Source organism: Chaetura pelagica, unplaced genomic scaffold (genome assembly GCF_000747805.2).
Source record: "Chaetura pelagica isolate M959 unplaced genomic scaffold, ChaPel_1.0 scaffold319, whole genome shotgun sequence".
NCBI lineage: Eukaryota > Metazoa > Chordata > Aves > Apodiformes > Apodidae > Chaetura > Chaetura pelagica.
Genome location: NW_009954410.1, coordinates 431,971 through 444,733, shown reverse-complemented (window position 1 = coordinate 444,733; position 12,763 = coordinate 431,971). Strand labels below are relative to the sequence as shown.

Genomic DNA, 12,763 nt, shown 5'->3' with positions numbered 1-12,763 from the left:
CAAAACCTAACCCATCAGTTTGGATGTCATGGGGATACTAGTTAAAAGTGGTGGGATGTGTTAAATGGAAGGACCAAACCTGCATTTTTTTCCTTCATAAATGGTAATACAATGGTAAAAGCCAGCTTTTTAAATCATAACAGAAGTTCACCTACAAGTGCTTTAATTCAATGTAAATACAATCATGTATTATGAAGACACTACTTGATGGGTTACATGTGCTGCTGTCTGCACAGGAAACATGACTGAAGACCACCACCAGAACACCAGGTAGGAAGTAAGCCATGTCCTTTCAGAGAAGAAGAATCTTAAAAGAGGAAATGAATGCAAATAGCAGCACCAATTTTCTCAGTGCTCCATTTTTTTCCTTGATCAGATGACAATTCAAAGCACTTACTCCAGTAATTGAAAAACACTATGTAAACTTAGCTTAACGTGTCACCTCCACGAATACCAAAGTACCTGTACAAAGAACATACATCTCCAGCTTTTAGCCTCACAAATTTAGTGATCAAAAACTTAATTTATCTGAAGCATTACCTCCATTTTTCCTTACAATTTGTACCTCCTACTGGCTTAGAAAGTTTTAAAAGGTGAGGTGGGGGTGTGGAGAGAAGACAAATGTTTTTCAAAGAATCTGAAAGTTAATGCTTGAAAAAGACTGACTAACAAGGAATGGATTTTCCATTTATTTAAATGCCAGTTTGATTTTGCACACTAGTAAAACAGCATATGCCAAGGATTCAAGTGTTTGAATTTAAAATTTACATGCACATTGAGCAAAACTAACTTTACAAACATGCATGTTGAACAATCACCCCAAAAAATGTTTAGTTAAGGCATTTCTACAGGAGAAAAACTCTCCTCCATCCACTAATATTTCTTTCTAAATTTGAGAAGTCTCTGTCAAACTTATTAGAACAGTTCCAATGCAAGCTACAGAAGCTGAGTGTAACAGCTTATGTTTTTCACTGCTTGAAGAATATTGCTTAGAATTCCTCTGTTAGCCTCTTTAGCACATATTAATACTTTTGACTCATACAATAGAATAGAAATAGGCTACTTATATTCTCTTCCTTCCAGTTTTTAAAGTATAATTTAAGACTCTCACAAATCAGTTACAATACAGCAATAAAACACTAAGCAACCAATTTCAGATATAGCCAATCTGCATCTAATACACCCTGGTAATGCAGTTCTCTCTCTCTACCACTAGATAGAAGTCTGATCAAGTTAAAAACTAAACAGGGTGGAAGATTGCATAATAATTGTAAAAAAATCCAAAATGTCCATACTGGAATTATAACTAGACAAAAGATTGCACCCCAGGTGAATTAAACCATGCTTACAAGGACTCATGAAACTTCTCATCTTTAAATTATCATTAAAATCAAAGGGAGGAAGACTGGAAAGGAAAAACCCTGCTGTTTGAAGTGTGAACCTGTTTCTCCTTCTATTGTGAACAAAAGACATAGATCACAAATAGACCTGGCACTTGTGAACACCTGTGCATTTGTACTTGTTCTAATCCTATTTTTCTTGTTATATAATTACATGTGCAATCATGTTTTCTGGTGCTCTAACTTATTACTTCTCTGGCTTGCTGATGACTAATAAGCGAAAGCGAGGTAATCTTTGAAATTAAGCATAGTCTGTCAGCCATTAAGAAAATCCTATTTGGAAATGAACATAACTAAGAGTGCCAAACTTGGATGTTTCACTCAGATAAAAGATAGAGAAAGGAAACAAAATATACTAATACAAACCCATGTCCTGAAGGAGCAATGAAGTATAAACAACACTGCACTCTATTATCTGGCATCTGACGTCTGTTCACTCGAGATTCTGCATTCAGGTAGTCCTCAAATTTACTGTCAATGTAGTCGATAACTGGCTGCCAACTGCAGAAGTTACATGAATAAAAATTTGTAAGTTATACCATGTATGTAAAAAAAGCCTGTCTTTGCTATGAAACAGATATACACTATTTCTCCACGGCTTACCTTTTTATTTTTTTTTAGTTAAGAGACCTCAACACAGCACATTTTCAGTAACCAGCTCTTCAACAAATGACTGAGTTATGTAGCTCCAAAAACACAATCAGTGAGTTCACTGAGAAAACCTTTCAAACACAATTACCTTCATTGTAATAGCATTAAACAGAACGCTTAAAAACAGTAGCCAGAAGAAAGAAGTATGCCTTACTGGTCACATCTTGTGACAGCACAGAAATCAATTCTGCACACTGCATGTGTATATAAAGAGCCAAATATTCCACTCACTTTAAAGAGAAAAGCTGATAGCTCTTCAATCAAGTTATAAAGGTACTTGGAACTACAGTAGTTATAGGTTTCAGCTAGCTGAAAAGTTAAAGAAGTTAATATTTTAACTGAAAATCTAAACGTGCAATAAAAAAAGTCACAAGGTATTGTGTATCACACACACAAAATACAATTCAATATTACTGTGAGAGAACATCCAAAGAATGTCTTACCAATTACTATTATCCACAGCATCTCCAAATCCTGGCGTGTCAACTATTGTAAGTAGTAACTGAACACCACCCTCTTTGATTAAAACTTTTGACTGTTCAACCTGTAAAATTAATTAGGTAAGATTAATTTTTTAGCAATTTAGTCATCCACCTGAAACACTGGGAAAAGCATTTGATGAATAAGAAGTCTGACAACTAACTGCTATCTTTCATACTTCAGAGGGATACTGGGTCTGTGTTTTGCTTATAAAATCCAAGTAATTTTATAGTAATTAATATTTTTTTAAAATAAAAAGTCAGTGATAAAAGAACTCAATATTTTAACTTCCTGGTGAAACACGGAAAAACCCTAACCATCAATAATAATGTCAGTATTTAAAATAAAAATTCTGAGATATCCAGACATTCTGATAAACCAAGCATTATACTTGATGAAATTGTCAACTTTGGCCACTTAAAAAAAAACCAAAACCAACACTTTTTAAAACTAATCCTCCCCCCAAAACCTTAGATTCTACATTTCTAGTGTTGTTAATGTATCTTTAAGAATGCATTTATTCTTCTGCTAGTACAATGCTTAAGAAAGGAACCACAGAAAGTGATGGTTTCCTGTTACGACCAGATTGATACTGGCAGGTAGTTCAATCTAGCTGCAATCTGCTAAGCTAGACCCCATGTGACCATAATGGACTGGTTCCTGTTAGCTCAGGTCCCAGATGGAAACCTGGCTCTGAAGGCAACTGCATCAACAGAAGGCATGATGCAAGAGCTGGGTGTGGGAACATGTGCCTCCTGTTGTGACCACCCATCTGCAGCACTGCTCAGTCAGCTCGCAGTAAGCATGTCAAAACAGATTAAGCATGTAATGACAGAGAAAATTAAGGCTCAACAGCAGAAGAGCTGCCACCCTTCTTTCTACTAATATCTCAGTAATTATCGATAATGCCAGTGTCAGGCCTATCTGCCTGAGAAAGTGCTGTACACTGCTGTTGTATCAGTCAGTCTGATCCACAATGCTCAGAAATTAAAAACTCATGTGTTAGCTCTTTCCAATAGCTTACATGCTTAATCGTAGGTTTTTCCCTGGTTTTAAGACAATTTTTATCACTAGTGATGCTGTTTTCCAGACACTGATTAAAGAAATCAGCTGTGTGAGCTATTTAATCAGATCCACACACAAGCTGGAAGACACTGGTGCCTCTTTGTTGTTCACTGCTTAACACTTTTAAACCACCTGAACCCTAACTAGGGAGAGAAAAGGAAGTTCCATTTAACTACCCGAACACCTGTAAGAACATTCAGTAATAAACTTTTAGAGAGAGTATAAACTTGGATAATAAAGCCTTTCTACATGGTCTCTTGACCAGCTCAAGATTTGAGAGAGATGGTATCAATGCTACTTAAGCACTTGCACAGCCCTAGTTACACAGGCGAAACAGACTCTCTCACAGCCACACCTGAACATTATCGTATAAACACTTTGCAATCGCCCCTTATGTGATGCAATATAACTCTACAAGATAAATTAACACTCTGAAGAAACTCAAACTGAATACCTCTTGCACAAGCCAAACACTTATTTGAATTATTATAAGAATATACAGAAGCAGAAAACAGTAACTAACGGGGAAAAAAAAGCTCCATAATCAACCTCTAAGTATGCAGGATGCTACTTTTACCAACTCATCAGTAGGGATCCTATCTAAGACAGATCAATCCCTTTTGCTACTCGGTGTCAAAAAATTATCTCAGCTACAGTATGTCTGTCTACAGCATGCAATCATCATGAACTGGTTCTTCATCCAACACAAAGACACAAAATCCCCAGTAAGGCAGTTTCACAAAACAAAAAGTCCCCAACACTGGTCTGCCTGGATGCTAGTCACATAAGAATCCAGGCTGGAATGGACTTCAAAGCAACCCAATTCAATCTCCTATTTGAGCAAACCTTACTGCAACATTTGCAAGATTAAAAAAAAAAAAAAAGAATAAATTAAAAAACCAAACTACCCTTTCACTAACTGTAAAAGTCAAGAGTTTTATGGAGAAATTTTATACCACACCATCTATGCCAGAACTCAATCCCCAGCCACGTAACCAATCCAGCCAAGAGTTTACCACTCACAAGCTTTAGCACACAGAAGATTAACTTCTGATTCCTCACATTCTTTTTGCTATCTTGCACATATTAGACACTGAGCCCTCCTATAACCAGTATCTCTGCAGGCATAAGAAACCCATGACACTCTCAAAATACTGGAGTTGATAATGTTGAGAGCTGTAGTCTTGCCAAGTGCTACAAAGTATCACCTTTATTCTCCAGCACAAAAATTCCCAGCAAGAGCCCTTAAACTATCAAACACAGTGGAATGCTTTTGTAAAAGAAGCAATTAATAAAACATTATCTTGAATGTGTTTATAACAAAGGAAAAGGAAGGTCAGGAGACCCTCAGAAATGCCACGCCAAACATTTTTCCTGATCCTGTATGCTTGTAAAATCTAAGTGTGACTGAATTTGTGCAGTCACATTCAGACAAATGGTCTGCACTAAGTGAATCTACAGACAGTGCTAATACCTTACTGGGTGGTGAGGGTTTAAGTTTATTCTTACTTTTCATCAATTCATGTAGATATCTTGCTATCAGAGCAGGGTTTTCAAAAACCTACAGAACAAGAAACATTAGGTGATCAAATTAAATGTCCTATGCTTGTGTCATGAACAATCAGACCACAGCCACCACATATCGCAAGTGGTAGAGACTGCCGGTAAAGAGATAGTGGGTGAATAACCTGCCATAAGACCTCTGTCAAGCTGCATTTTTCTAATCTAAATGGATGTGTCCATACATGGTCACAGACACAGAAAGCAGCAACATCTGGAAGAGATCCAGAAAATCACTGTAAACTAGTGTCATTCATAGTTAAGCATCCAACTGCATCCTATCATCTGATTTACAAGTATTCCCAAGGGATTAACAGAAAACATTAGCTCAAGTCCTGGAATTTAAAACTTTTAATAAAAAAGTCTCCTCCAAACAGTCATTTTCCCATGCACTCCAGTCAACTGGGTCACACAGGCCTCCTTGGTAGTTACTACACAGCGTTCCTGACTTGATGCTACAAGCTTGACTACTTCTAATGGATTACTCAAGCCTTTATCACACTCCATTTAAAATAGTCAAATTCCATAATTTCTGAACAAGCTTCCTTTAAATTCATCTGACATTGAGTCACTTACTATGAAGTGATTTTCTGTGTTTCCCATGAAATTAGTACGAAGGACCTGGCTCACAAAAGAACTTGAAACCGCAATCGTTTCTGAGCCCAAACCACAGTTGGTATTTATCTATGTGAAACTCTCTTACAACAACTGATCAGCAAGGTATCCTCATCATTTAAAAGCCTGCAATTATTACCATCAATATTTTAGGATGCTCTGGTGCTCTGTCTCATTTTTACCGTACAAAACTCCTTCCCCTTGTACTCAGCACTGGTGAGGCCAGACCTGGAGTATTGCATCCAGTTTTGGGCACCTCAATTAAAGAGAGATACTGAGGTGCTGGAGTGAGTACAGAGGAGGGCAACGAAGCTGGTGAAGGGCCTAGAGAATATAAACCTTATGAAGAACGCTTGAAGGAGCTGGGACTGTTTAGTTTGAGAAAAAGGAGGCTGAGGAGAGACCTCATCAGTCTCTACAACTACCTGAAAGGTTATTGTAGAAAGGTTGGTGTTGGTCTTCTCACAGGTAATTAGCAACAGGAGGGAATGGCTTCAAGCTGCAACTGGGGAGGTTTACACTGGACAGCAGGAAAAAATTTTCACAGAGAGAGTGGTGAAGCACTGGAATAGGCTGCCCAGGGAGGTGGTTGATTCATCATCCATGGATATTTTTTAGGGTCATTTGGATATGGTGTTGGTAGAAGTGGTTCAGGGGAAAACTTTGTACAGTAGGGATGATGGCTGGACTCTCTGATCCCAAGTGCCTTTTCCAACCTGAACAGTTCTATGATTCTATGACATCCTCAACTCACTGGCAAAGAGTACAAATGTACCACTGTTAGTTCTTTAATACTTGACTGGAATCACCTCCACATCATACACGTAGCTATGAGCGCACACAGAATTTTCAACATTGCAGAGGGAAACAATTTTATCCTCACTTAGATAATGACACTTAAATATGACTGTTTCAGTTTCCTCTTGTAACTGCTTTGTTTACTGATTTTTCATTCAGCACAAGTAACTGAAAGCTAAGGAATGTTACACTGAGTAGACTGAAACAACAACAAAACATTAGATAAAGTAAGCAGTACTTTCTAAAGGGGAAGGTGGTCTTTCAATAGATTTTATTACAATTACATTATTTGCCAAGTCATGACATACCCCATTTCACCACTGAAAATAGTTTTGGCTAGCTCTCAGCCACCCTCAAGCTTTAGCCCACACAGTGGAAGTAAGAAAAAATGCACCAGCTTTCCTGCCAGGGCTCTTCTTTTTATTTCTCTCCCAACTTTACATGCAAAAACACACACACACAAAGAGCTTCCTGAAACATACAAAGAGTTTTCTTCAATGAGTAAATTAATAAAAATCAAACCACTTCTGAAGAACTCAAAAGGTCAGGATAAACAGATGATCTAACCTTGCCACCTAATAGATGAAAATACTCAGATTCCACACAGTTTTAGTTTTTCTTACACTGGTCCACTTTTAGCCAGGTTGGAACCGAGTTAACTCTGAAAGATGTCTTGTTATTAAGTTTTTGTGTCAATTCTTCCTATGATTTTTCCCAATTAAAAAAAAAATAAAAATCTTCCAATGACAGGTAATCCAACCAACCATTGTTATTTAAACTATAGTTCAATGAACATAACAAAATCAGTTTAGCTTCAACTAAACAAATATGTAATCAACAGTAATAAATCACAGTCTCTCTTCCAATAGAAAAGCCTTCTACTTTACTTTTCCAACATTCATTGATTATTTTATTAGTAAGTACATTATACCAGACCTTAACTATTCACACACCTTTTCCAACCCAGTAAACATCTTTTTGAAACAGATAGATAAATTCAACCCTTCTAATTCAAACCCTGCTAACAAGCTTTTAAGTCCATTTCATCAGAGCCACTATGGTTTTACATTAAACTGACATAGCTTAACAGACATGGCAAAAGCTTAGAAAAAAAATATATTGATAATATAACTCAGGATGTTCAAAAGCTTTCTTTCAAAGTAAAATATTTATATTCTGCAAAGAATGCATTTTACTATTAAAGACTTTGATGTTGAGCTAACTGACAAGTAATTTCAGTATAAGCATTTATAAGCCTAACTTTTTCCTGGCACCACGGAAATTATTCACTGTTCTGAGATCGAATTAAAAAAACCATTTCCTGAACCCCCAAGCAACAACAAACCGAAACCCTCACTAAACAATAAAATCAGTGGATCACAGCATTGGAGCACAGTTATTAGATTCCACTGAATAAAAAACATTCAATTTTACAGCTTCTGTTTAGCACCCTGTGCACCCTCCTAACTCAAGACAAGGCTTTGTCACTTTGTGACAACTCTGTAATCGCACAATCACTTCAGTCACAGCTGAGGTGGTCTAAGACAGTCATTTTGCAGCTGACGGAACTGCTGGACAACATCAGCAATGGTGAGCACCCTGGTCTTTCATCTGTATGATGTCAAGAGTATCACAAGCTGCCTTCACCAAAAATCTCAAACAAGTATCCGACATGCATCAAGAGAGATGAACAGAGCTTATGCATGTTTATTCAGCTGCTCAACTGTGGAGACAAAAAATACCCCACTGAAATCTAGTGATTTTGTGGGCTGTCCATAATGTTATTTATTAGTATTGGAGGTGTTTTTTTAATAACCTTTTTATAATACAAAAAACATGCTCCTTTTTTTGAGAGAAAATACAATCACTAGCAAATTATTACTCAAAATAAATGGATCGAGTTCAGTTTTCCACTCTTTGACTAAACATTTCAGCTGTATCATGGACTTGCAGAAACATCATCTTTTTTTTTTGTCTAGGCCTTTAAATCAAACAGGTTCACCCTTGTCCCAGATATGTTTCAGAGTAACAACTTAAAATAAGTAAAAAGTGTGCCACAAAGGATACAGGCTGCAGACGATTTTGGATGTTCTTACTTGCTAGGTCCTTACACTTATGTAAAACCCTCTAATACATTCTTTCTAAACGGCTATCTTAAACAGTCTAGAGGTTTATACACACACATCTACATATTTCTAGATATATAGTCAATACCTTAATTTATAATAAAATATTCAATTTCCAAACAGGACTGCACCCCTATGGAGTTTCTAAAGTACAGGCAGCACACAAAACATTTCAGGGCTCCTGCACTCACATGGGCTACAAGTTTCACAACCTGCAAGTTTTGTATAGCTAAGATACTCTGAAAGACACACTATTTCTCAGTGGTTCACAACATGGCTACATTTATCTGAAATATAGGTTTTTAATGTGACTGTACCCCCTACATGACTAAACTGCAAGTTACACTATTCAAGTTGCAGGTTTTTCCCCCAGACATACCTGTACAGTCTTCTTAATTCTGTGTGAAGGACCTGGATACTCTGGGGAATACAATTCTGTTAAGAATAACGAGTTGATTAATGTTGATTTTCCCAGTCCAGATTCACCTGGAAGAAAACAGAGCAGCTTCAGTGAATCCAAGAGTATCACACTGAGTATAAACATAAACATCAATACTCTAAATGTAGTACCTGACAAAATACACTGCACTCTTCATGCTTTAAGTATCTCTCATCTTTTCCAATTTCAAGGAGAACCTTGCAAATCCAGCTCTTACTGTTGGATTCTATAGACATTGATTTTTCAGATCACATTAAGTACTGAACACATTTAGTGTTTCTCCATTGCTCTCATTACAACACAGGAAGATTCTATTGCTCCAGATTAATGTTTATGAACAAGCTATCTTTGTGGTATTGCTTCTGTCACTTACGTGGAGAAGAAAAGAACAGTTTCCCACAACTTCCTATCATGATGCCAAAAGAGACTGAGCTATCTCCTTTATTTCAAGTATTATTTGAGGCTCTTTTATCAGAGAGGGAAACAAAAAAAACCAAAACCAAACACCACCAAAAAACCCACAAAAAACCACCCAACTAACCAAAAAAGAGACAGAGATAATTTTAACTTCTAATGCCACAAAATCTAAAGTAAAGTTCCAAAACTATGTGGTTTGCATGGGAATTTTGTTGTTATTGGGGCACAGAAGGGGGACTGTATTTTGTTTGGTTTTTGCTAATTTGTCGATGAATAACAATAGAAGTCTAGCCTTGCTAGAAAATCTGGAGACACTACTGCCATAACAATCCAAACAAATGCAGTTACAATTCCCCGAGCAAAAATTAGCCCCCATTTACAGCTCTACAGAGACAGGAGCAAGAATTTCAGCACAACTACTCATAACAGTATTTAAAAGCACAAGTCTTTTACTTATTTTTCTATTGTAAAGAGACTACTTCAACTCGACAATACATGTTAGTATGAAAATTAAGGTAAAAAGCATTAAAAAGTAGTACTTTGAGTTTTCATATACAGTGTTGTTAGTACATTGACCTGAACAGAAACACCTAAACAGAAATTTGCTCTTAAGCAAACAAATTTGGGTGCAAAATACATACTACTGCTGAGGGAGGAAAATTAACTGCACTGTCCCAACATTTTGAAAAGAAAAAACCTAATCTGCTAATCTCTCCACCCCCAACAAATGATTAGAGACTAAACTCAAAGCTTCAAAACTTGTCTCAAGATACATGTCCTCGGTTAATGCAAGTAATTGAGAGTTACAAAACAGAAAGCAGTTATAAACCTCAGCAGACAAGACCCTGTCTCCATTGTAATGGCCAGCTCAATTTCATACACAAGCTAGCTTATACACATCAGCCATCTCGATTACAACGGTGTAGCTGAAAGCCTCTGCAGCACTGAGCAGAGCAATCTGATTAGCTATACTGTAAACGGATTAGCAGCTGATGAAACATTGCAACCAGAGCTTTGGCAGGCTGGCTACATTATTAGCAGCGCTTGTTCTTCAAACCCCACCCTGTCAGACAGATGAGCTGACCCATGCTGCGAGCGAGGTCCGGTTACAGCTGAGAAGATGGGCTGTGGCAGCCAAGGAACAAGGAGATATTTAAGTTATAGCCTCAAGACAGCAGTGCTGAGAAAGCTATCCTCAACAACACAAGTGAGCCAGAAGGCGCAGGCTTGCTGACAAGCATCTCATCACTACCACTGCAGCTTCTGCCATTTCCTGTGGTCAGATGCATTAGTAATTTCAGAACTATGAAGTAGGTAAAATCCCTAAGTGTTTGTCTGCAAACGACACAGGTCTTCCACTCTGCACTTGAAAGATCTTTAGGGAAGGGTCAGCTGCATCTGAGAGGCTTCCCTACCAAGTCTGCAATAAAAAAGTTTCCGCACGGCATAGCTTCCCAGCCTCTTAGCTGCAGCTAGTTTAAAACTTAAACCTTTTCCCATCTCACAATTCTCGAGACACACGGTATCATTCCAGTCAAGCTGAAGAGTTTTTTTATCTACCCTACTGAACCCCACAAGAGGAAGGCTCCAATTTTGCAATGTAGAATTCATATCCTTTCAGTGAACATCACTTTTTTAGTTAAACATAATCTTGCAAAAGGCTCTCTAAAGCACTTTTGAAGGAAGAATTCTGTAACAGATTCTGCTTCAATATACAAGAAGGGTTGTCTCTTCTATTAGGGTTATTGCTGGTCATAACATGGTACAGTGGAAAACATTCAGAACAACCACTTCTTCTGAAAATCACAGTTGCCACTGAAAGTCAACATAGAAAAATAAGATTTTCAGCTTTGAAAGAGGACCATGGAACATGAGAAGTTCACCCTAGATGGTTCCTACAGCTGTGGAACAAGCCACAGCAAGGATTGGAAGGCTGTTTTGGGCAGAAATTAGTGAAAAGACAAGTACACTATGGATACGTATGCACCACCTTGTTCTCAAATCTGCCCAGCCTCCTACATATCCCTACCTATGCTAAGTTTAATCAGCCAATGCAGATTATAACAGTTTACAGTGCTTGACTGGGCTCCAAAGTTCAAGAGGGAGAGAGATTTACTTGAGTCCAGTGGAGGGCTACAAGGATGACTAAAGGACTGGAACACCTGCGTTACAAGAAAGGCTAAGAGACTTGGGCTATTCAGTCTAGAGAGAAGACTGAGGGGGGATGTAATTAATGTCTATAAATACATGAGGGCTGGGCATCAAGAAGGCAGGAACAACCTCTTTTCATTTGTGCCCTGTAATAGGATGAGGAGCAATGGATTCAAACTCCACCTCAACAGGGGGAAGAACTTCTTTACTGTGAGGGTTACACAGCACTGGAACAGGCTGCCCAGAGAGGTTCTGGAGTCTCCTCTGTAGACTTTCAAGACCTGTCTGGATGCCTTTCTGAGTGCCCTGCACTAGTTTTTTTGGTCCTGCTCTGGCAAGGGGTTTGGACTTGATGATCTTCAGAGGTCCCTTCCAACCCCTAACATTCTGTGATAACTGATGTATTCCATGTAAGAGTTTGCATCAATACACCAGTCCTGGACACAGCTGCACATGTGACCACTAACATCATCTATGATGGCAGTAAAAGGCTATAACATAAACTAAAACAACCGCACTGAAAAGACAGGTAAAAACCATAACTGGAACATACAGGATTGTACTATAAGGGGTCAAGCTGCTTCCACTGTAATCAAATAGGAATTTCTCTGCTGACACAGGGGAGGCAGAATTAAGACATCAAGTGTATTTGAGCAATTCTAATAACCTTCATGTAAACATTTAAATATTCTGATCTTTGCTTAGAAATATGGTAAAAACAAAAAACAAACAAATGCTTGCTCAACCCAAATTCATCTGAAAGGATTCCCTCCTGGACAGGCTTCCAAAGTTGCAAAAAATATGAAAAAAAAAAAAAAGAAAAAAAAAAAGGAACACAAAAAAGGAACACACATAAAACTTACTTTGCCTTAACATGAAAGAAAAAAAAAAAGAAAAAATACGTTCCAGTTAAAATGCATCCTCCCAATCTCAGCAAGCATTTCTGGTGAGATGTTGCCCTTTTACCACTACATGAAGTGGCATAAGGATGCAATGTAATAGAACCATTTCAGTGGTAATAAATTCCAGTCACTCAGTTCATCATGACAAAGTAAGATCTA

The 12,763-nt window shown here is 37.7% G+C and overlaps 1 protein-coding gene across 1 annotated transcript in view; it reads right to left on the bottom strand.

Annotated features, from left to right (window-relative positions):
- SEPT7 (septin 7) overlaps positions 1-12,763 on the bottom strand; it is a 65,052-nt gene that overhangs the window by 17,610 nt on the left and 34,679 nt on the right. Inside the window, exons 3-5 of the mRNA XM_010004361.1 lie at positions 9,075-9,181; positions 2,495-2,595; positions 1,767-1,901 (exon numbers count right to left, since the gene is read on the bottom strand). Of these exons, the coding sequence (XP_010002663.1) occupies positions 1,767-1,901; positions 2,495-2,595; positions 9,075-9,181 (343 nt within the window). The remainder of the gene's footprint in view (positions 1-1,766; positions 1,902-2,494; positions 2,596-9,074; positions 9,182-12,763) is intronic.